The 24,498-nt window shown below is 38.5% G+C and overlaps 2 protein-coding genes across 4 annotated transcripts; one reads left to right on the top strand and one right to left on the bottom strand.

Annotated features, from left to right (window-relative positions):
• Nucleotides 1–7,038, top strand: il12bb (interleukin 12B, b). Of its 2 annotated transcripts, none has more exons than XM_038299438.1 (9): nucleotides 1–137; nucleotides 578–673; nucleotides 767–868; nucleotides 1,069–1,251; nucleotides 4,893–4,998; nucleotides 5,130–5,299; nucleotides 5,444–5,604; nucleotides 6,478–6,596; nucleotides 6,696–7,038. In XM_038299438.1, the coding sequence occupies exons 2-9, from the start codon at nucleotides 580–582 to the stop codon at nucleotides 6,730–6,732; spliced, it is 972 nt and encodes a 323-aa protein (XP_038155366.1). In that variant the 5' UTR covers nucleotides 1–137; nucleotides 578–579; the 3' UTR covers nucleotides 6,733–7,038. The 2 variants fall into 2 exon arrangements, with proteins under 2 accessions (XP_038155366.1, XP_038155365.1); XM_038299437.1 differs by having other exon boundaries at nucleotides 6,475–6,596.
• A 3,511-nt stretch (nucleotides 7,039–10,549) lies between these two features.
• On the bottom strand, nucleotides 10,550–22,292 carry ublcp1 (ubiquitin-like domain containing CTD phosphatase 1). 2 transcript variants are annotated; one of them, XM_038299416.1, is made up of 11 exons: nucleotides 22,165–22,292; nucleotides 21,646–21,882; nucleotides 21,478–21,569; nucleotides 17,752–17,837; nucleotides 17,536–17,651; nucleotides 17,283–17,381; nucleotides 15,732–15,769; nucleotides 15,395–15,493; nucleotides 13,130–13,246; nucleotides 12,930–13,057; nucleotides 10,704–10,753 (listed from the first exon to the last, which is right to left on the bottom strand). In XM_038299416.1, the coding sequence occupies exons 2-11, from the start codon at nucleotides 21,797–21,799 to the stop codon at nucleotides 10,726–10,728; spliced, it is 957 nt and encodes a 318-aa protein (XP_038155344.1). In that variant the 5' UTR covers nucleotides 21,800–21,882; nucleotides 22,165–22,292; the 3' UTR covers nucleotides 10,704–10,725. The 2 variants fall into 2 exon arrangements, with proteins under 2 accessions (XP_038155345.1, XP_038155344.1); XM_038299417.1 differs by lacking the exons at nucleotides 12,930–13,057; nucleotides 13,130–13,246 and having other exon boundaries at nucleotides 10,550–10,753.
• Nucleotides 22,293–24,498: the final 2,206 nt, after the last annotated feature.

The following is a 24,498-nucleotide window of genomic DNA, read 5'->3' as shown; positions in this document are numbered from 1 at the left end:
AGCCGTCCTCTGTGTGCACACGGGGGCTTTTTTGTTTTGGCTTTTGTGGTGTATAAATACTGCTGTTACATACAGGCAAGACAGACTCTGATCTGCTTTCAAGCTCAACATTTTGGATCGATTGTCACACGGTCAAGGTAAAGTAGATTATGATCAGTCTAATTAGGCATTTTTTATGGTATCTGACTGGACATAAAGCCAAATGCATGCTGCTGACTTGATCTAGATATCTGTAAAAGAAACAAATGGAATAGAATTTTATACAGTCATGTTTTCAATATACAGCATCTAGCAAAAATGAAGGGAAATCTATTTTTTTTTTCCAAATTTTTTTTAGATACATATTCTTGCTTTGTGATTTCATTCTACCTTATATTATATTTTTTGCAAAAACGCAGCCTATTTGTTTTAACATGCTGGTCATGAAGTTGAACTTAAAAAATAAACAACAGCATATGATGAAATTAAACAATACAAAGATTGTATTTTTTTTTATCATTTTTTAAAAAAGCTTTATTTTTACTGTTTTTTATCTGAAATTTGTAAATATTAATTTCATTTTTTCTTCATCCTTTAGAGATGCATTCCTTTCTCCTGTTGGTCCTGTGTGCTGCTCTGGGTTTAACCAGCTCTAATGTCCACCAGCATCACATAGAGACTCTAATGGACAATGGTTTTTATTGCTTTGCTTTTCCCATTTCATTTATTTAATTTTTTAGCTGCTAAATATTAACCAGTCTCTTGTTTCTTTTTATGGTCTTCCCAGCGCTGGTGTTGCGAGTGCCTGATTCTCTTGGAAGCATGGTGGAAGTTCCCCTAACCTGTGGAGCCGCTTATCAGCCTCATGAGGTGTTTTGGAAAAAGAATGGTAATAAAATAGCTTGATTTTCATTAGTAGTACTATTTGTAGAGCAAATTTATTTGTAAAAGGCCTAATTCAGTGTGTCGTTTTAAACAAAAAATAAAGACAACCTGATATTTTTGTATCCTGTGGTTTAAGTTAACAAAGACATAGGAAGTTCACAGACCTAAGAGGAACATCACTGTTGCTAAAACTGAATTTCTCAGGGGAGGAACTGACGCCTGCTGTCCAGGGGAACCATATCACGGTTTTGGTTAAAGAGATGAAAGCCGGGAACTACTCGTGTCACCTTAGTTCCACTGGAGAATACGTGAATCACACACTGATCCTGGTCCAGCTGGATCCAGACAACAGAACCGTCATACTGGAGGAGAAATCTCCCCAAGAAGGTGAGGCTAGAGAGAAGATGGGATTGTTTGGAGGGAATTATAGATTAGGAGGTTTGAAAAAAAAACAGTTAAAAATGGGATGGATGCTTCTGATCTGGTAAAATAGGAATAAAATAAGAATAAGAACTGATCAGTTTCAACCCTTGTGTAGGATTGTTTGCTCACAAATTTGTTTTAGTCACCCATGTTGAAGGGTTTCAAGTAGTCATAGTCTTACTATAGCATTAAGGCTTTGACTAGAGTTTCTGGCCTCACAACCAGTCTTTTTTTTAAATCTTAAAGTAAGATGAGGCAGACAAGGCTTTAAAAGTTCCAGATGTGTGTTTCTAGGTTCTTTCTTGATCTTCTGGATTAGTTGAATGATTGCTCTTTTGGTTATTTTGGTGGACCTGCTCCTCCTGAGGAGATTCTCCTTTGTCCTTTGCAGTCCTTTGAAAACTGAACCTCAAAATGTTAAATATCTTCCCTTAAATTTCACAAATTCTTGCTCTTTCCAGCCTACACGTTGTCATGCAGGTTGTGTCTTAGTTAAATCTAGATTCTACAGCCCAGATCAGTGCTGGGCATGAGTAGTGGCACTGAAGCAAAAACAGTTTGGCATTTTGGCTCACATAGACCAGGTTGGTTTCATTAACTTTTTGTGAGGATTAAAGAGTTGGGAATTTTTAGGCTTATTGACAATAAATTAGAATGTTTAAACTAAGCATTAAAAATGGTCACTGAGCTATTTCAAATATAAATGTAGCAGTTTTTAATACTTTTGCTTTTCTCTTGTGGAATTTGCACGATTTTTGTATTCATGAGTGATTAATCCTGTGGTACAATGCAGTGGCGCCACCAGGGGGTGGCCACGGCCACCCTGTGCAATGTCCTGGCAACCCCATTGGTCAGTGTAAATTTTAGTAGCATCTAGGGTTGGGAATTGAAAAGATTTTCACGATTCCGATTCCCTTTTCGATTCTATGAAACGATTCGATTCTTTATCGATTCTTTTTTCAATTCCAATTTGGGGGAAAAAGGAGAACAAACAGTTTGATTATCAGAGTCAACTTTGTTTACTTAACTATTGCACGATCTTACAAACTCAACAAGATCAAGATGTCCACAGGAAATGTGAAACTGGAGTAACATCTGTGTTTAAATGAAAAATGAATACAAGAACAAACTTAATAACCAACAATGTCTAATAACAAATTATGGGATAATAACCTATTTTAAATAACAAAAAATACTAATTATAAAACAGTAGTAGGGAAAATTAACAGTTCTTTTGCAAAAAGATGAGCATATCTGCTTTTTCTGGAAGGATACAGGATCTTTCAGCGCTTAAGGTGTCTCCAGCCGTGGAGAACACCCTCTCAGATGGGGTGGAGGAAGCCTGCACACAGAGGTAGTTTTCAGCCAGTCCAGATAGCAAGGGCAGCGTATCTTGCTTCTTCCACCACCACAGTGTGGCGCTATCCCTGCAGGGGATGGAGGGCAAGCTTTTATAGAGCTGGATTTCCTGATCTACCCTCTGGGCTAAGGAAAGACGGGGCTTTGATTCACAAAGTGACCGCAGCTCGTTGTCTTCCTCCTCGAATAGTTCTTCCAACTTGCGTAACTTGCGTAAGTTGCGTAACTTACGTAAAAAACGTGACGTAAGTCGTGCTCCCCAGAGCCGGCGCTCTAGGCTCTGGTGCTGCGGGAATCGAAAAAAGAATCATTCAGCGAGCTGCCAAACGATGCCATGGAATCGGAAAATACGGAACCGGTTCTTAACAGGAACCGGTTTTCGATTCCCATCCCTAGTAGCATCCGTTTAGCATTTCATCCCATTATGCACGCACTAAAGCAAGATACAAGTTTACTTAAGTCTTTATGATTTCTACAGGCAGGTTTACCACAATAGTAGATTCAAACCCTGAAATTATGGCTTTTAGTTTCAGTGGCCACCCAAACATTTTTAGTGGCCCTATCTGGCCACCCCTATAGAATATTTCTGGAGGCGCCACTAATACCATGGCTTCTACATCATTTGCAACAGAAACAAACATCTATTTTCTGAAACAGTCAGTTAAGTTAGATCTCTCGATAACCTGCCATCTATGCTTTGGACTCTTGCTACCAAGAGAAAATCCACCCATGCAAGGGAAGAACCTGCTGCCACAGCTATGAACCAAAGGTCTTGTTGCTGTGAAGTAGCATGTCTAATGCTGAAGTGTGTGGCTATATAGGAAAAGTGGTCTCTGGTAATCAGAGAGTTGAGGGTTTGATTCAGCCACATACCAAAGTATCCTTGGCCACTGAATAGGTTAGCCAATAGCAGTGATGGGACTAACGGCGTTGAAAGTAACGGCGTTACTAACACCGTTACCTTGTTTTAGTAACGAGTAATCTAACTAATTACTTTGACTGTAAGTACTGTATGTCGCAGTTACCATTGCAGACACCCCGTTACTGCGCGTTACTCAGGTCGCAAAATGAACCTTTTTTCATGATAGGACTCGTGCGCGCCTTGTCATGAGAGAGGGGAGGATGAGAATGGCTGATGTATAGTGAGATTCCGTCTGTCAGTTGGGTAGGTGGGTGTTTCTGCTGGCGGGTGTTAACGTACAGCACAGACAGAGAGATGGAGTGTGAGGAGGATCCAGCAGCAAAACAGCGTTTTCCAGATGGAAATACCGGTGTTACGTCGAGCTGCGTTTCCCCATCAGATACGGTTTCACCTGCATCTCCGCACAGCGCAGGCGGCACGATTCACCGCGCAAGCGACAGGAAACGCGCATGCTCGCTAAAGGCGCGCAAGAGTCGCCCTGTGCTCGCGCCACAGGAGAACTATGGAGAGCGTGAACGATCAAATGTTAGCCTATATGTAGGAAAGGGAGAAATCTGGATGGATGGATGGATGGATGGATAGATACTTTGCCTTTTCAACCAACTTTATTTTTTATTTTAAACATTATTTGATGGCTTTTGTAGCAGGGATGGAGATCCATATTTTATGTCACACACAGAGTATACATCTAGATAGATAGATAGATAGATAGATAGATAGATAGATAGATAGATAGATAGATAGATAGATAGATAGATAGATAGATAGATAGATAGATAGATAGATAGATAGATAGATAGATAGATAGATAGATAGATAGATAGATAGATAGATAGATAGATAGATAGACAGATGTTGCAGTATCTATAACAACCCAAACACACAGGACTTCAGAATTAGACATCCCCAGTTATTAATTTCATATACTCGCCAGATCTGAATGCCCTGTTAAACTAAACTTCACATCGCGTTCCCCCCTGATGTCATTTACGTTGAGTTGCAATAAATGCTAAACTCTCTGCAGGTTCTTGTCTTTGTCGTCCGCTCTATTCAGCTGGCTTTTGAAACACACGGCGAGAAGGTGGGGGCCGGGTGGTGAGGGTTACAGGGGCGAGAAACGCAAAAGTAACGCAATAGTTACTTTTATTAGTAACTAGTTACTTTTATTGTGAAGTAACTCAGTTAGTAACTCAGTTACTTTTTGGGAGAAGTAACTAGTAACTATAACTAATTACTTTTTCAAAGTAACGTGCCCAACACTGCCCAATAGTGCATTATTTTGTAGCTCTGTGGAATAAAATGCTCTTAACATCAATTCCTACAGGACACATCCACTGCTCCGCATTGAACTACAACGGCTCCTTTCAGTGCAACTGGAAGAAAACGCAGCAAAGATCTCACGCTGCTGTGCTCCTGATAAAGGCAAGCCGGTAAGAGCAGAAGCATCTCCTTTAGTCTCCTCTCTCATTTAAATCAAGCTCCAGAGTGTCGCTTTGAAGAAACCTTTTGCCTATATGAAGGCCCTTTACCTGTTCTGGATGGTGTTTTGCCTTGAATGCAGTTACCAGGAGGAGATATCCTGTATGCTGGATGCTGACGGATCAGGAGTTTTGTGCCAGGATGTCGAATGTCCTTACAAAGAGGAAAAACACCCCATACACCTCACCATCTACATGAACAGCTACTCTCGTCTGGAGGCCTATACAAAGTCTTTCTACCTGAGAGAAATTGGTAAACCTTACAGTAGAAATGTCACCGTTTCTTATCTTTGTTGATTGCATTGATATATTGCTTGCATTAATGTTTGTGTTCAGATTGACCTACTTTTTTTTTTTTTTTACTTACTGATTTTTTTACTTTGACTACTCTGTTTAGTGAGGCCAGAAAAGCTTCCCAACCTGCACATTACCAGCGGTCAGGTGTTCAGGTGGGACTATCCGGACACCTGGGAAAAGCCCCAGACCTACTTTGGCCTCCACTTCCAAGTCAAGGTCCTCCAAAGTGGACAATCCTGCAACAGCGACAACTTCATACTGGTACTAGAAATTAGAACCTGAGTGAAGTTGGCCCCCCCACCTTATTCAAATCAGACAAAATAAGTGTCAAATGTTTGTGCTGGTTTGTGCAGCAAAAATTTTCGTTTGTGTTGTTTTGGCTTTGAAGATATTAATAAAAATGTAAAGGTCAAAAGGTCAACCAGCCCCCCCACCTTCTTCAAATCAGACAAAAATAGTGTCAAACATTTGTGCAGCAAAAATTTTCGTTTGTGCCGCTATCATTTTTTTTACAGTTTAAAATTATATAATCATTGGTAAGCAACTTATAATTTATATGAAATTCAGAGTTTCAGAATGAAAAAATTTTCACTGACCTTTGATGGCTTCTACAAACAATTATTAATATTATTAAAATGATAGCAGTACAAAAAATTTATATATTTTAAAATATGCATTTTTAAATGTTTAATATATTTATTTTACATATTTTATATTTAAAATTAATTCTAAAATTTTATATTTTTGTGCGGCAAAAATTTTTATTTGTACTGCTATTATTTCAATGATATTAGTATTTTGTAGAGGTCATCAAAGTCAGTTAACATCTGTTTTTGCTGCACAAACAAGCACAGAGTTAATTGACACCCACTTTGCCTCATTTGAAGAAGGTCGGGGGGCTGGTTGACCTTTGATGACCTCTAGAAATAATTCTTCATATCTTTAAAATGATTGCGGCACAAACGAAAAATTTTGCTGCACAAACGTAGCACAAACGTTTGACACTAATTTTGTCTAATTTGAAGAAGGTGGGGGGGGCCAACTTCACTCAGGTGAAATCAGAATGTGAATTTCAAGCTTCTACCTTGTCCAAATCCATTTACGTACGATTAACTGTGTTGAATTTTCTAGCAGAATAATCTCACCGAAGAAACCGTGTTCGATGTCAATATCAAATCCAAGAAGTACGTCTTCTGTGTGAGAGCTCAGGACAAACATGCCCGGGGGCCATGGAGCCACTGGAGTCAGTGCATGTAAGAGAATCAGTGAAAGGAAATCATTGTTTGTCAATGTTTAGATTCGATTTTTCTTTTTCATTTGCTTTAATGTAAACTGTATTTTCCTCTCTGCAGAGTAACCAGAAACAACGTTGACTGCCACCTTCGTTAGCTGCCACAGAAAACAACTGAAGACAAAAAGCCAGATGAATGTAAAAAAAAGAATTCTAACGTTAAGTCCAGTGGCATGCACAAAACAATTGTTCATACACCTGTGATAAAGTGCTTTTGACAGTGGTGAGGATGCACTATGTGTGCCCTTTTCCTTTCTGCCTGTGCCCTTCAAAAAGCCTGTGCACGCCACTGGTTAATTCTTAAGTGAAAATTAATGTATACATGTACAGTATTTATTCATCCTTTATTTAAGTTATGTTTCTCGGTTCATAGTGGGTGAAAATTTGAATATTGTTTACTAATTTTTTTTTTTAATAATTTTCCTTTGTTTTATCATAAAGTCAAGAATCTTATTTTTTTTGTCTGAGCCTTTATTCAATTTTTATTTCTTTTTTTTTATTATCACCCCTTTTGTGGTGTAGAAAATATTCTGCAAGTGAAAAACATTCAAAACCCAGATATGTCCTTAGCTGTCACACTGAAAAGAGAACAGCAGAAACCTTTAAATGTCATCACATGATCCCCGGCAGGCTGTTGGTACGGCTACATCTGAAAGGCCATGTTAAAAAAAAAGAAGATGCACAGGTTTAACTTCAATGAAGGAGGTGCAAGATGGAAACCCTTTCTTTTTAAGATAAACATGAAGATCAGATTAAGGTTTGCTAAGCAGGCAAAGTCCAAGACTGCTTAAAGAATGCTTTTTGAACAATATTGTACAGACAGTGGGACAGTAGACTGGCTTTCCTGGTTCAAACAAACTGTGCAGCATAGAGGTAGAAGTGTCATGATTTGGAGAAGCTTTGCTGCAGCGGGACTTCGCCAACTCACCATCATGGAGTCAACCATAAATTACACTGCGTTTCAGGGAAAATATGTGAAAAATCTGTAAAAACGCTCAACCTGATGCAGAACTGGAACTGAAAGAGTAGTACCGGTAGATGGTGACAGGTCATTCCTCACTGTTGCTGATGTTTTTTTTCAACCAAAGGACAAAAACTAGTCATCAGGTAGTAGGATAAGTGTTTCCCTAGCCACGCATGTTTTTGATTTTATATTTTAATTAACCAGTTTCCCTTTTCAAATCAAACTAGATCATTTAATGTGCAAAAAAAAATTGCATAAATTGCAATGTTAATATGTGGTGTCATTTTCTTTTCTTAAAGACTGGCTATGTTCCTTTAGTTAGAAACACATTTTAAAAATCATAAAACTGGGACTCTTATGTGTGGAGGGAACTTAATTGGAAAAACATGATTAGATTTTTTATAACACCAAAGATCAGGACCAGGATGTTATCCAGTTCACAGCCATGCTGGAGATTCTGTGGCCAGACTGATGTAGACCACACGCACATACACTCACCGGCCACTTTATTAGGTACATTTAGGCATGTAGACACGGTCAAGACAATCTCCTGCAGTTCAAACCGAGCATCAGTATGGGGAAGAAAGGTGATTTGAGTGACTTTGAACGTGGCATGATTGTTGGTGCCAGAAGGGCTGGTCTGAGTATTTCAGAAACTGCTGATCTACTGGGATTTTCACGCACAACCATCTCTAGGGTTTACAGAGAATGGTCCGAAAAAGAAAAAACATCCAGTGGGCGGCAGTTCTGTGGGCGGAAATGCCTTGTTGATGCCAGAGGTCAGAGGAGAATGGCCAGATTGGTTCAAGCTGATAGAAGGGCAACAGTGACTCAAATAACCACCCGTTACAACCAAGGTGGGCAGAAGAGCATCTCTGAACGCACAGTACATCGAACTTTGAGGCAGATGGGCTACAGCAGCAGAAGACCACACCGGGTGCCACTCCTTTCAGCTAAGAACAGGAAACTGAGGCTACAATTTGCACAAGCTCATCGAAATTGGACAATAGAAGATTGGAAAAACGTTGCCTGGTCTGATGAGTCTCGATTTCTGCTGCGACATTCGGATGGTAGGGTCAGAATTTGGCGTCTACAACATGAAAGCATGGATCCATCCTGCCTTGTATCAACGTTTCAGGCTGGTGGTGGTGGTGTCATGGTGTGGGGAATATTTTCTTGGCACTCTTTGGGCCCCTTGGTACCAATTGAGCATCGTTGCAACGCCACAGCCTACCTGAGTATTGTTGCTGACCATGTCCATCCCTTTATGACCACAATGTACCCAACTTCTGATGGCTACTTTCAGCAGAATAATGCGCCATGTCATAAAGCTGGAATCATCTGACTGGTTTCTTGAACATGACAATGAGTTCACTGTACTCAAATGGCCTCCACAGTCACCAGATCTCAATCAAATAGAGCATCTTTGGGATGTGGTGGAACGGGAGATTCGCATCATGGATGTGCAGCCGACAAATCTGCGGCAACTGTGTGATGCCATCATGTCAATATGGACCAAACTCCCTGAGGAATGCTTCCAGCACCTTGTTGAATCTATGACACGAAGAATTGAGGCAGTTCTGAAGGCAAAAGGGGGTCCAACCCGTTACTAGCATGGGGTACCTAATAAAGTGGCCGGTGACTGTATTCTGGTCTTGTCAAAAGCTAACCACATACTGGCATAATGTTTGCCTTATTTTGAAAAACATATTGGGTTATGGAATACCCAGATCATGTAAAACACTTTAGGATGCCTCACACACGATGTAATTCAAAAGGATGATGAATACCTGTTAAAAATATTACTTTCAGCATCAAGGACCCCCCCACCCCCCACGGTGCAGCAGTGGATGAGCATTGTGGAAGAGATTTTTGTAATGGAGAAAAACACATATATAGATTAACATTGAAGGAGGACATGTTTGTTGTTAAATGGGAAAAATGGAGCGACTACAGACGCAAGAATACCATTCTTGTATCCAGATAAATATGGTCACGGTTGTCAAACAATGTATATGAAGTTGAATGTATTGTTACCTCTTCACTGTATGTGTTCAGAAATGTTCAATAAAAAATAGGTATAAAAAAAAAATCATAAAACATATTTGTTAGGGTTAAAAAGTAAACAGCAGAGACAGGTTTGGTACAAAAACTGTTTATAAGAAAACAAAAAGGCAGACATGGACATCTCATAATAAACTACACTTCATTTATAAATTAAGATGAAGTTGGTAAGAACAGAAATGGTCTAAGATTAACACCTTTTAGTAAAAACTATTGTAAACAAAGAAGAAAAAAAAAACAGCTGAGTTGTTTTGCTGAGATTTTCTGTTGACGTTTTGAATTCAGCATGTACAAATTACATGCAGATAATAATGAAATGCTAGAAACACAATTTTCGGGCAACACGCGATGAAGTACGTTATTGGTGTAACTGGTATCCACCTGATTATTTTTTCCATCTCCCAGTAGCTTTAGTGGGTCATTGCATTTTGTTTTAAAGGGAAATGTTTTTAAAATAGAATCGGATTTGGCTTTGAACCATTACCCTCAAACTGTTCAAATACAAACACTTTCCAGATATGCTACGGACATTAATAACCATGAAACTAGAAATTAATCCCTGTACTTTGAAATCACTTGGACGTTATTTTAGTTTTCTGAACCAAAATAAAGTTCCATGTTGCCTTCCTTGCTACAGAACCAACGGTACACACAGGAACATATTCCTTAAGGTCCGACAGAAATGTGACAAAGCAGATTTAAATGACTGCAGATGTCTGCAGGTCACTGTGATCTTGACTGTGTGTGTTAGAAACTCTTTATCATGAGCCGGTAGCCAGTCTGCAGTTTGTCACAGTTCACAGCAATTAATTTAAAGAATATATTTGGGGCAAAATGTGCAGACGAAGGAAACTGTGTGGATTTATAAGGAGGATGGGACGCATCAGTTCTGAGCCAAACCGTTTTAGTGACTGCAAGGTAACAGGTTAATGAATGGTACAAGTCAGACAAGGTTGTCTGGAGAGCTGGATAAATTCAGTGGATGTGTGTTGGGAGAACTGAACCATGGGGTTGTTGTTGTTGTTTAGAGCCCAATTGTTTGTAGACAGTTGACTCTTGATCCTCAGTGCTGCTGCCTCTTTGATAAATATCTGTAAAACATAACAAATAAGATCACATTCATCCTACTACAAACAAAAAACAACAACAGGCTTGTTCCTACCGCTCATTTAATGAAAGAATTAACTGAATCTGAAAATAATAAATAAATATTCTATGATAATTAAAAAATGAAAGTAGGACATTGCTTTTTTTAACCATGCTTTAACCAATAGGCCTAGACAAAAATGATGGGACATATTTAATCAAGGTGTGTCCACTAATTAGCATCATAGGTGTCTACAATCTCCTAATCAGTCAGAGGGCCTATATATAGGGCTACAGGTAGTCACTGCTGTTTGGCGGCATGGTGTGTACCACACTCAACATGGACCAGAGGAAGTAAAGGTATTAGCTGTCTCAAGAGATCAGGAAGAAAATTATAGACAAGCAGGTTAAAGATCAAGACTATCAGACCATCTCCAAGCAGCTTGATGTTCCTGTGACTAAAGTTGCACATCAAGAAATCAATGAAACCGATCCATGGGACTGTAGGCAACCTCCCTGGAAGCGGCTGCAGGAGGAAACTTGATGGCAAATCAAATAGATGGATAAGAATAATGGTACCAAAAGGGTCCAGAAAAACTTAAGAGATTTAAGGGGAACTTGAAGCTCAAGGATAATCATTACGGATCGTACCATCTGTCATTGATGAGCCAAAGTTGACTTAAAGGGAGACCATTGTTGAAAACAAATATTAAAAAAGCCAGACTGGAATTTGCCAAACTACATGTTGACAAGCCACAAAGCTTTTAGGAGAATGTCCTATTAACCAAAACACAGACCTAAAAACACCCAAGAGGAAAACATTGGACCGTCTATAGTGGCCTTCTAATACCCCATTTCCACTACCCTTAAAAAACCGATCCATGCCGAAACCGGTCCGAGCTCGGATCAGTTAACCAGGCCGAGCTCGGTTCTGACGACCATTCACACATCACGCTATCTCGGTTCCTCGACTCCTCGCCTCCTAGTGACGATCTGCAGAATTGCTGCCAGTATTGAAGGAGGAAATCAAGCAGTTGGTGGCGGTAATGTACCAAAAGTTGTTTGTCAACCGCCATAAAACACAAGAAGAAGAAGACGAAGAAGGAAGGAATCAAGCAAATCAAAATGGCGGCGCCCGTCACATTCAGAAAGTTATGTTTGATTATTATTGCTGTACTTCGGTATTATTATTTAAAATGCCTTTATTTAAAATGTTGAGTGGAGAAGATTTCGATCGTTGTTTATAGTTGAAGAAGTTGTTGTTGTTGTTCTTCTTCTGTTTCTGGAGGTGCGTTACCGCCAACTACTGGAATGGAGTGTGAATAGGGATGTGCAGCAAGACGGAGATGACGCGTTCTGCTCATGCGCTCTTGTTATCAGAGAACCGAGGCAGGGAAAAACCGAGCCGAGCCCACCTCTGAAACTGGTCTACAGTTAGCTCGGTTCGGTTGTGTCTAGCTCAGTTCAGTTCAGTTTGCTTTCCATTTACACAAGATAAGTTATATCAGCTACTGAGCTCGGACCGGTCTCGGCACGAATTTTCAAGGGTAGTGTAAATGGGGTATATGAACCCTAAACTATATCCTATTGATCATCTATGGAAGGAGCTGAAACACGCCGTCTGGTAAAGACAGCCTCCAAACCTGAGACATTTGGAGCCGTTTGCTGATGAAGAGCGGATCAGAGTAGCTGCTGAGAGGAGCAGACGTCTCATTGACAGTAACAGGAATCATTTGATTCCAGTTTTTAATTCAAATAGTTGTGCAACCAAACATCTAGTTAGGTTACCATAATTTTTGTTTCATGAGTTGTTTTTTTTTAAATCATTTTTGTTAAAGCATAGTTGAAAAGCAATATTTGATTTTCATTTCTTCATACATTTTTTTTTTTATATGACATGTCAGATTAAAGTTATTTCTGTGACCATTGTTGGTTTATCATGAATGTGGGTTACCAAGGATTTTCTCCACCTGTGTAGGAGTGCAGAGGAAAAAAATGATTCACGGTTTTAATGCTTATATAAATAGCTGTGGTTGTAATACAACAAGATGAGTAAAAGCTTAAGGCTTAATTTAACTACTGCAAAAAACTATACTGCCTACGTCTTTCAAGTACTGTGTTTGTAATTAAAACTATCCTGCTTGCTGCAGTATTGACCGTTTTTATGCTTTTTCTGCCTACCTCTCCCAGTGTTTATGATTAAGTCCACTCAAGTCATCAAGCTTGGCGATTTCTTTCAGGTACTGAGCCAGTTTAGAGAGCTCTCTGTCCTTCTCCCTGTTGAGATGTGCCTTCATGAAGGGTCGGATCTGAAAACATCAGCATAAGCTAAGATACAGCAGCAGGTGTGGGGAGACAGAAGAGCAGAAAGCACAGCCGACCTTCAGCCCATTCTGTGGGTTCATCAGGAAGTTTCGTCCGATGTCATCAAACATGATCGTATTCTTTCTGTTGTAAAATTCTTCATACTTCCCCCATATCACACCTAAAGGCTTCACCTGGGGATTAGAGATGGGTGACATGTACTTACAATCAGAATATGTTAGGATATATATTGTATTGATAAAGTAAGGATAAACTAATCGTATCTTCTCTACAGTTAATTACGCTAACTGCATTAGTATGAGTGCCATTCCAATTGTTTGTTTGTTTTTTCCAACAAGAAATCTTAGAGGTTGTCAATTATCTTTAAGAAATTCAGAAATATGGTTTATATTTTCAAAGTTCTTAAATGATTGACTTTCTCATAGAAATTTGTGTGTAAAATGCATAAGTGGCAATTCTGTCCGTTTTTGGATTTTTCCCCCCAATCGCTATTAGAAAAATGTCAGGATAATGAGAAACATCACGATAAATGACCGTTCTACTTGATGTACTCAAAACAGGAAGTCAGAGCAATGATCAGAACCAAACAGAAAAAAACGACAATAAACATCCCACCTAAATGGAGAATAATGTGGACACAGAGTCAATTGCATTTTAACACTTACTGATACTTAGTCATAGAATTTAAGTAGTAAAAGCGTAAACATGGGGATACCATAGCAGTCATTTTGGATTCCGTTCTTGCTTCAATCTACATTTAGGATAGGATGTTTATTTTCTCATATTCTTTTCTAGAGAAATTCAACAATAAGATTGAAGCATCATAGAGTTCATGCTATATTTAAAGGAATAGTACACCCAAAACATGATTAGCCTTCATTTTCTACTCACCCCCATGCTGAACAACACTCTGGAGTACTTTTTTGATATCTCAAATGCATCTGGAGATCTGGGAGGCTTCTTGCTGTCTGCTGACATTCAAATAATGGAGATCTATGGTGACCGAGACAGAAAGGTCCACAAAAGTCCACAAAAAACGTGTCAATATTCCTCCATACTGCTCGTCCAATGTATTCCAAGTGTCCTGAGTGGGTAGCATCCAGAATTTACTCGAAACGAAGTCATTTAGAATGTTTTTAGAGCATAAACAGTAGAGTATAGGATTTCCTGAAAGCGCGCACATGCACGCTCACGAAGCTACGCAAGCCGGCAGACCAAGCCAGATGAAAGTGCGCATTCAGCGTCTGCTCTGCCAATAATGCAAGCGTAGAAGAAGAAAAGTGCTGTTTACCTGTGCAAAGAAAGAAACAACGAAAGAAAAATGTCTGAGGACTTCAGTGTTGAGGAAGAGCATGAGTTCTTTGCCGAGCTGAATGCGCTGGTTTGGTCTGCCGGCTTCCGTAGCGTCGTGAGCGCGCATGTGCGCGCTTTCAGGAAATCCTATACACTACTGTTTATGCTCTAAAAACATTCTAAATGACTTCGTTTCGAGTAAATTCTGGATGCTACCCACTCAGGACACTTGGAATACATTGGACGAGCAGTATGGAGGAATATGGACACGTTTTTTGTGGACTTTTATGGACCTTTCTGCCTCGGGCACAATAGACCTCCATTATTTGAATGTCAGCAGACAGCAAGAAGCCTCCCAGATCTCCAGATGCATTTGAGATATCAAAAAAGTACTCCAGAGTGTTGTTCAGCATGGGGGTGAGTAGAAAATGAAGGCTAATCATGTTTTGGGTGTACTATTCTTTTAATGGAGAATGCCGGACATCCGCGCCGGTATCTCTGTGGGTCCACCAGATCATCCAGAGATGCTCCTAGACTGGGGAGTCTGGGAGCTACGGCTGGATCACTGTCGCTTCGCGTGGTGCCTTCGTCTCTCCTTGATCAGAAACTGTTATCCTGCTTCGGGGATGTGTCACCCGTACAGCAGAGGTAAGGATAGCGGGAGATCAGAAAAAGAGGCCGGAGTAGAGAGTGACTTATTGAGCTCTGAGATGGATATTGGTAAGAAGAGCTTCAGCTAAAACCTGCCAGGACAAAATCTGGTGTGGGAAAGTGTTTCATCTGGCTCTTTTTCAAACCACAAAAGCCAATAAGAAGGTCTCTTAAAACACTATTTTCCTCCTCCTCTTGAATTAACATCATTTTCTGGAGGGCGCTAACATTAGCTCACATTGCCATTACGACTTCTGTCTCCATTTCACCAAAAGGGGCCATTTCAACAATTCAGGGGGGTAATTATTTCTCCTCAAACTCATTACACATAAATTGAAAGTCTAGAAGGAAACATAAAGCATTTTAGCTGGACCTACCTCTACCACCCCTCTTTTCGGGGTGTGTACCGTAATCATGGCTGCACTGTCCAACATGAATGTGATCTTGTAGTTTGGGTTGTCCGTCACTCCCAGCTCCTACATGTATACAGACAAACACAAATATAATAATTGTGTCACCTAAAATCATTTACAAAGAACTTTAGATTGGTTAACACTGACACCTGCTGGCAAACCTATGGTACTGCATTTACTGGAAGGCACACAAAAAATGATGTAAATGGATTCATAATAATGATTATGATGCTATATTACTTTACTAAATATAGCATACAAATGTTATTGTTAGAAGTTACAAAATGAAAGGAATACTTGCTTTCATCTTGGCCTCTATCCACTTCATACTTGTAGCAGCTAAAGAGAAATAACATGAGTATACATTATTTAAAAAATCTGGTAGTAAAGATAGAAACACACAGATCTTTTGGAACATGCTTGATATCTGCTAAACAATATTTTAATTTCTAAATTATTACCCCGCCTTACTAAATCTATACATATATATATATATTCAGTAAGTGAATTCAAAATTTTTACTAGATATGTTCTAGACACACAATCATACGGAAGAGGATTAGGGCCACTGGAAAAAAAAAAAAAAAAAAAAAGTTAACTGATTTTTAAATTTTATTTCAGTTTAGTATGGGAATTCTGACTTTTTTTAATTGTCAGAATTCAGTCAGAATTCTGAGATTAAAGTCAGAATTCTGACTTTTTCCCCCAAACTAAACTGAAATAAAATTTAAAAATCAGTTAACTTTTTTTTTCTCCCCAATCCTCTTCCGTACAATCAGAATCACATAATTCAAGTTTTAATTTATCAGTTTAAGTTCATTTTGATGATCTCTGTCTATAACTACTGAATTTTTGGGTTATTGCATTTATTTGGGCAGTTACAGGCTGATACCATCTGGAGAAAACTGCAGCGTTGCAAAAGGAGCTCTGTCCAGTGTATTGAAAGCATATTCTGTATAGTACATGGGAATACCGTTCAGTTAAATGACCTTCCTGTTTAAAGCTATCGCTCTCATGTAATATTAGGTTTTCCAAGTTTTCATTTGCTGTAAGCATCACACCTCACATATAACTAAGGCTGGTACTAATGGATATTTGTTAATTGATTAATCTGTCGAAATGGTTCAAATGGTTCCTTAAAGAAGATTTTTTACAGAATCAAATCAGGTGAGACTATAACTTTTCCACTTGAGGAGTTCTGGGTAAAGCATATCAACAGACAAATGTTTGTTTTTTTTACCTTAAATTCAAAATATTTACCGGTATGTATTTTTTTTTTTGCAATTTTGATACAGTTGCTGCTCTAAGAGGGTTGCTCTGTCAGCTAAAAGCATGTTTCACACTCTCTATACGATTATTAAATTAGTTGCTGATTATTTCAATAATCGCTTAATCATGATTAATTGTTTCAGCCCTAGATATAACACTGTTTGCGATCATTTTCATAGGTGCTTTACTGTTTGCATAAAATTACTAAAACAAAGTAAAATTCTACTTCATTGACAAACACTGCCAACGATTTAACTTGGAAGACTTGCCGGATTAAACCTAAGTTTAAAATTCTCACAACAGTCTTTTCAGTAGGGGTTTAATTTCCCATACAACACACCTTTGACTGATAAAAGCACATCTCAAACATACTTTTAATACTTATTTTGCACTCTAGGATGTTATTCTAATACACTGACTGTCCCGCCGCTGCTGAAAACCAGTTTGATTTAGGCTCATCCTTAAAAATCAACCAAAAACTGAATTTTGTGTCATTACATTTTCAGTAATTCATCTAAGAAACTTAAAACTGATTCCTCAAACCCCTAAATACATAAACAATAGAAGAATGGGGGGTACATACACCAGATGACAATGTCGTAGTCCTCATAGGCAGACGTGAGAAACTCGTGCAGGTATGGTCTCATCAGCTCGTGACCCGTTTCTGCACAAGACTTGTGATCTAAACACACATAAGAACCCAGAATGAGCTGCTGGTTTTTCAATGATTTCTGATTTGCAAAGTGTAAAAAAAAAAAAAAAAAAAAAAAAAAAACAGATGCTATGAAACAAAATCTTTATTTAACTGTTAATAATACTATACATCTCTAACTCACCAAACAGAGTGTAATCCACATCCAACACCAGGAGCTTCTTGCCTTCTCTGGGAGGGTTCAGTTCTTCCACTTTATAGTCTTTGACTCTGCGAGCTATTTTAGCAAGATTCTCCTCTCTAAAAACCAGGGAAATAAACAGTTCTTAATAAATATCTCTTTTCAACATCTTATTGAATCTCATAAACCATCTAGGCTGGAGGCCATTTATTTTCTCACCTGTTCTCCACCTCTATGACCTCGTCCTCAATGTCAAAATCATTTACAACATCGTCGTTGTCTGGGGGAGGAGCTAAAACATCTTCCTTTAAAATAAACAAATATATATGTGTTAATAGTTGCTATACAAGCCAGTGATAAGAAATCTACCAACATAAATTACAAGAACCAAAAAATTTATAATCGTGCACTTTTAATCAACTTTTAAAATAATACAGCTCCTTTTAGTGATAAAAGAATATCTCCTCCATCCCTTACTATAATATGCAGAAAACTTAAATGAACTATTTTAATATGTGAGTGAAGATTTTAAATTAATAATGGATTTTCTAAATTCCAAACAGGGTCATAAAATGCTGTTAAATATTGATGCGCTTCTACTAAATGTCCCTCAACAGTCTGCAGAGGAAACACACAAACTTTCATCCATCATCAAGCTTCCTGTATAATTCAGATTGTATAACTGATCACTATTTTTGAGAACAAAATAATGGAGTTTATTTTAAATCAGGTGTTCTGATTTCTATAATAGTTTATATATCCTTAATACGACTGAAGTGGATGTAGTACCAGAAGCTTTGTGGTAGCCAGCTTTAGCCATTCCGCCTGGTATCAACATGATTAAGGTCAAGATCTTCATTAATTAAGCCATATAGTGTGGTGCACCAATTTCAATAAAAGCTGGGCGTACACTAAGGGTGCGCAAACTAATCGTCATGACGATGCATCGTGATTCTAAGTTTTGTGATCTACTGCATCAATTCTTGAAGGCAAGAATCGATTATTAAAAGAAAACAAAATGAACAAATAAAATACATGAATGGTTGGCGCACATCAGCCAAACCAAGTGGAATACAACTTCCAGTCCAGCAGATGTCGCTGCGGATGTGTTGATGCCCGCTACCTTGTGTCACTAGCATTTCCGGCCGTGGGATACTGATGATTTTATGAAATAAAACATGGAGGACACTATGAAAATTCGCCCCACGGCTCCAACACATTTCAAGTCAGATGCTTGGATGCATTTTGGCTTTAAAAACAAAGAAGGTAAGAATGAAATTGATATGATGCACGTCATTTGCAAAAGGGAAAATGTCATACATTTGAATGTCTTCATTTCATTGGTTTAAAGGACCACTGAGGCCATATAAACGGCACTGATTGGCCTTATTTTGTTATTTTAAGTTTGATGAATCCTAAGATCTTTTTGTCAGTGTGTCCACGCCAGTAATAGTAATATTTGTGTCCTGTATTTCTTTTCATGGCAAAACCTCCAAAAGTCATTTCAATAAATACAGTTATGTATGAATTCAGTTGCTTTCAGTTATGTATCAGTTGTAGACACGATCCAGATCATACCCAGCTAGTCAGCCACTGGTAAGGGCTGTATCTTTTTCTTACAGTGTTCGGTGAAAATAACGCGATGCATCGCAATATTTCAAGTATCGTGATGCATTGTGATAGAATCGCATCGTGGCATGTGAATCGTGATTCGAATTGAATCATGACTTCTTTGCCAATACCCACCCCTAGCGTACACTGTGCAATTTTCCAGTCGTGTTAGAATCTTTCCATAGGGCGACTTTGAGCTTGATCATGCGCTGTGCAATGTACAGGGGGTAACGAGGGGCGATCAGCCTCTTACGACCACCTAGTCAAACATGTTTGATTTTCTCCCGACCGTCCTGGGCAAATCGCTCAGTGCGCAAACAATGAATCTTCTTCTTCCTCTCAGATGAAAACACAGCATGGCGGGGATGCAATGGGTGAAATAGAGTTCTGTCTGTAAAATTGACAGACCGTAGTAGCCACGTTTGCTCAGCCATGTCTTTGTCCAAATACATCGTTGCCTTTTCTTTTTAGGGCTTTCAGCACAAATTGCCAAAACAGCGCGTTTAACTCTAGTGAGCTTAATATTCCTCTTCTATTTGTTTGGCTTCCGGATAGATGAGTCCAACGATGAGTCCGACGTGCTTTTTAATCGTACATTGTGAGCAGGTAGATCGCATGAGAGCGTCGTGCTGCACATACATCATGAGCTCTGAACTCACACTGGAAAAAACGATCTAGTAAATAAGTAAAGAATTCTTAGATTAAGTGTATTTACCCTTAATTTCAGTAGGTAAATAAGATGGAATGAGTATTTTTACTCTTAAAATAAGATAACTAGATAATATGCACCTGAAATAAGACAATGCAATTGTGTTTTCTTATTTTAAGCCTAAATTGTCTTGTTCCATTGGCAAAACGTCTCTTTTACCTCCTCAATCCAAGAACAAATGCACTCATTTTAAGAAAAAATGACTTGTCTAGATTTCAATTTTTTCCAGTACGACTAAACCCTGCAGTTTACACTGGAAAAACGATATAGAAATAAGTTAAAATTTCTTAAATTAAGTGTATTTACCCTTAATTTGAGTAGGTAAATGAGGTAGCTTGCCAATGGATTGAGTATTTTTACTCTTAAAATAAGATAATTAGATAACTTGCACTTGAAATAAGACAATGCAATTGTGTTTTCTTATTTTAAATCTACATTGTCTTGATCCATTGGCAAAAATATCTTTTAGCTTCTTAATTCAAGAACAAATGCTCTTATTTTAAGAAATAATGACTTATCTAGATTTATTCCAGTTTAGTTCTACAGTGTGAGAAGTAGCTGTGTGCAACGATTGTAAAAAAAAAAAAAAAAAATGTAAAAAAAAAAATGTAAAAAAAAAAATCACACAGTGTACTTAAGCCATCTAGATCCCACATGTGGAGCTGCCACTACCATACTTGACTAGGTGGACAGTTAGTGTATGTAACATAGTAATAGCCATCTTTACAATATTCATAGTACATATTCACCTGCAAACTCTGTTAAAATAACAAGCATCTATATATTATGCTATTGTACATATCTGTAAAAACCCTATTTATAGTAATATCTAACCGTATATTATATTCGGTACATATCCAGCTATAAATTTAGTTCATAACACTAGTTTGCTATATATTATATTCATAGGACAAATCTATTTTTAAAATTCTGTTCATAATGGTATTGATCTAGAAACTGAAGATATGTATACATGTTTAAGCTAAAAGAAGTAAAGAGCTAAGTTAAAGCTGCAGCAAGACTTATTGTTCATATTGAAGAAGTATATGCCATTTATAATCTAAGGATGGGCAGCAAATTTACTATTCCCAGGTGTTAGGCCAAAGCTCGCAGAGGGGAGGATGAAATCTGTAGATAAGAGGGTAGAATGACCTTGCTCGCACACACACGCAGAAAAAGCTGATTAACAAGGTAGAAGAAGAAGGGCAGGAAGCAACTCCATACATGGAGATAGGAAAGTAGGGAGTATGATGATTATGTGGGACTGTCTGTGAAACTGTAAGATGTTACCCTATGAAGATAATAAAAAGAGCCGGTGTTGCAGGTGCATGCTGCTGATGCTCCTCTCCCTTTGCAAAGGCGAACCGTAGCTTCCATGTCCAGAATTTTTTTATAGCACTCCATCTCAGTTAAGTTACCTGCACTCGAATTGATGGTGATTTCAACAAAACCCGTGTCTTGTATTTATGGAACCATTATTTATCCTGCACTTGCTGCTATTGCACTTCTGGTTAGACCTAAACTACATTTCGTTGCCTTGTACATGTGTAATGACAATAAAGTTGAATCTAATCTTAATCTAATCCTAATGCATGCCATTGCTGTTTGATCACCCTTCCACTTACCAGGCTTTCTTCTCTGGTACCCATCATCATAATTTTAGTGTTAGGCTTTAGCTTTAAAGAACCCAGCTTGACTTCATCCTCTGCAGGTTTACCTGAAAGCAGAGAAAACAGGATGAGACTTAGAACTCAGCAATGGAAGAACAGGTTATAATGATGCCATGATCTCACCTTTGATCTTTAATCCTAAAAGTTTCTGTCTCTCTGGCAACACTCCAGTTAAGCTCTTGATGGACTGCTTCAGGTCCAACACAGTGTCCTCCTCAGAAAGAGAGCTGATGGAGTACTCCTGTCCTCCCCACTTGATGATCACTGACACAGACATGGCTCCTCAGATACAGGCACGATGCCGCAGCGCAGCCACAGACCTTTGTTCAACCCTGCAGCAACGCTAACTGACATCCACACCTTGGAAAGAAAAGGATAGTGAAACAGGAGAGCAGTTCAATGAGCCAGAGACAGACAAAAAAAACTAAATCTAAAGATTAGCACAGAAAAACCCAACAGCATATATAATAATCTGGATATTTAAAGACAAATCGCCAAACTGCTCCCAATGAGTAAGGACACTTAGATTATTTTTAGCATGCGGTGGCTAACAGTGACTAGCAGCGATGTAAACACAGCATGTAAGCATCAACTAACGGAACTATATAAGCTGGTTGCTTTTGAAGCTAGCAGCATGCTAACCTGCAATATCTGAATATGAGTCCAGAGTTTGGAAAGAAACGAAAATGAATGAAGTTAGTGGTTCGGCTTCATTCATCGGTAGAGGGGCATCGTGCTCTTCCCCGGCGACCCCCAGTATTTCCGGTGTCGTAATGTGACGTAAAAGGAAGACTGTCACCATAGTGACCACTCGTTAACACATTAATTGGCTTTAAACTAATGGTGTTATCCTCAGTACGGTTTAAAAACGCTTGTTTCTAATGAACGTAGAAACATTTACTTGACTAAAAGGCAAACATCCTATTATTTGCACATCTCTGATGTTGCTGCTAACAGTTCAATTCACTTTATTTCTAGAGTGCCAATTCACAACACATGTCATGTTAAGACACTTTACAGTTCACCAGATCATACAGTCAAATTAATTAAAAATGTTCTAAGGAAAACCAGTCGATTGCATCAACTCATTGACTCGAATGCAATCCCTCACACTAAGCATGCTTGTAGCGACAGTGGAGAGGAAAAACTCCTTTTTAACAGGAAGAAACCTCCAGCAGAACCAGGCTCAGTGTGAGCGGCCATCTGCCGAGGCCTACTGGGGTTAAAGGTGACGGAAGCAGAGATACAAAAACAACTGTAAAAGGCGGCCCCGTCCAGGAAACACACAGCCAGGCAGATGAGCTCCGAGCCAGAGGACGAAGAGAGCACATCCAGCCAGTCACAGTCAGAGAAACAGGACTAAACTGAAAAACAGGCAGATCTCAAATATCTATAAACAAAGGTGTTGATGACAGCAGCACAGCTGATATTTCTCTCCAGGATGGAGTCACAGCCAAACAGGAACAGACCAGATGAAGCTACTATGAGAAAAAGCAGAGAGAGCAGAACGTTAGAGATAGAACTAACAGATTCTGCAGAGTGGGAGAATAGAGATATAATGACGTAGAATGATGAAATAGGGGTCCCTATGGCCTCCTGAAGCCTAAGCCTATTTTTAAATATCCATTGCTGTAAAAATGTCCATAGCTGTATATTGGTTATTTATTCTCCAGATGCACTGATTTATATTTTATAAACACTTCACAGTACTCTATTTTATTGTTTATCTTTTAACTCCTCACTAGTATGTTATTCTTATATGTTTTTCTAAAGTCCACATTTGTGTGACCATTTTTTCTATAACCTTTTTGATGCTGTAAACACCAGCATTTCCCCATTGACAATAAAGGGGTTTTCTATTTTATTCTATTCTATTCTATTCTATTAAATCTAGTGTAAACTAGGGGTGTAAATCACACCCATCCTGGCGATTCAATTCAGTATCAATTTCCTGACCCAACGATTCAAGTATTATTAATACTCAACAATACACCACAATAGGATTTAGGTAATTAATTTTTTTTTTTTTTTTTTTTACCTTACAGGCTAGACAGTGTTTCAAATTATAAATAAATCAATGCAAGCTGTAATATCGTTGTGCATTTTATTTGAGAAACAACAGCAAATAACAGAAATTAGCAAAGTTGTACTCCACCTAGGGCTATGAAAACCACATTCGCTGAAAAATAATAAGTCTCTGCATCAAAAAATACTGCAAGCGGAAAGAGGGTAGTGGCTAAAAAAGCGAGGTATGAGGGCAAAATAGGTTTAGCGCCACCACAGCACGGGAGTCAGAAATACGTCCAGGAGCAAATAGATAAAAATAGAACAGAGGAAAAAAAACAAAACATGAATCGATAAAAAAAGGTTATTATTTACACCTCTAGTGTAAACCATACTGTAAAAGAACGCAAACAGACAAAAGACACAGACAGTCAACTAAATAGGCTAGGTCACATGGTGGTCTCGAGCCTGGTGAGATGTTTTCAATTTTAGAACACGGATTACCTGCTGTGTTGTTTAACCAAGAATTGATTTTTATAGCTCAAAATAATGAACAGAAATGACCGTTGATAAGATCATGAGCTCAAATGCAGCACAGTTATGCAACCAGACAATGATCAAAGGCAAACATTTGAATGACAAAAGTGGTTTGAATAGACCCATCCAAGGATTACTTTTTCTACCATTACATTGAAGTCTTCAAGTGAAAAGCACTGAGATTATGTAAGAAGTTTGGTAGTCTGTTACACTAGGTACTTGAGTCATTTTGGGGGAAATGTACCCCTAAGAATAGCTTTAATGCACCGTAATCTTTATTTCTGCTTGATCAACATTTGAATGATTCCCATTACTAAAAAAAGAACAAAAGATTTTATACAATATACACCAAGATTATTGTTTGTAAACAAGCTTCATTATTATTATATTACTTGCATATGCAAAGCCCTCTTGTGCAACCTGGTCAGGTTGAGG

Source organism: Cyprinodon tularosa, unplaced genomic scaffold (genome assembly GCF_016077235.1).
Source record: "Cyprinodon tularosa strain WSP-4 unplaced genomic scaffold, ASM1607723v1 ctg429, whole genome shotgun sequence".
In the NCBI taxonomy this organism is placed as follows: domain Eukaryota; kingdom Metazoa; phylum Chordata; class Actinopteri; order Cyprinodontiformes; family Cyprinodontidae; genus Cyprinodon; species Cyprinodon tularosa.
This window is presented reverse-complemented; position numbering and strand designations above follow the sequence as displayed.

Excerpts from the sequence above, each read along its gene's own strand:
- ublcp1 (XM_038299416.1), bottom strand. The coding sequence starts at position 21,799 with ATGTCTGTGTCAGTGATCATCAAGTGGGGAGGACAGGAGTACTCCATC. Across the intron at positions 17,382-17,535 it reads TGTGGATTACACTCTGTTTG|ATCACAAGTCTTGTGCAGAA; the intron begins GTGAGTTAGAGA and ends ATGTGTGTTTAG. Across the intron at positions 15,770-17,282 it reads CTACGACATTGTCATCTGGT|CTGCTACAAGTATGAAGTGG; the intron begins GTATGTACCCCC and ends ATTTCTCTTTAG.
- il12bb (XM_038299437.1), top strand. The coding sequence starts at position 580 with ATGCATTCCTTTCTCCTGTTGGTCCTGTGTGCTGCTCTGGGTTTAACC. Across the intron at positions 5,300-5,443 it reads TTTCTACCTGAGAGAAATTG|TGAGGCCAGAAAAGCTTCCC; the intron begins GTAAACCTTACA and ends TACTCTGTTTAG. Across the intron at positions 6,597-6,695 it reads AGCCACTGGAGTCAGTGCAT|AGTAACCAGAAACAACGTTG; the intron begins GTAAGAGAATCA and ends TCCTCTCTGCAG.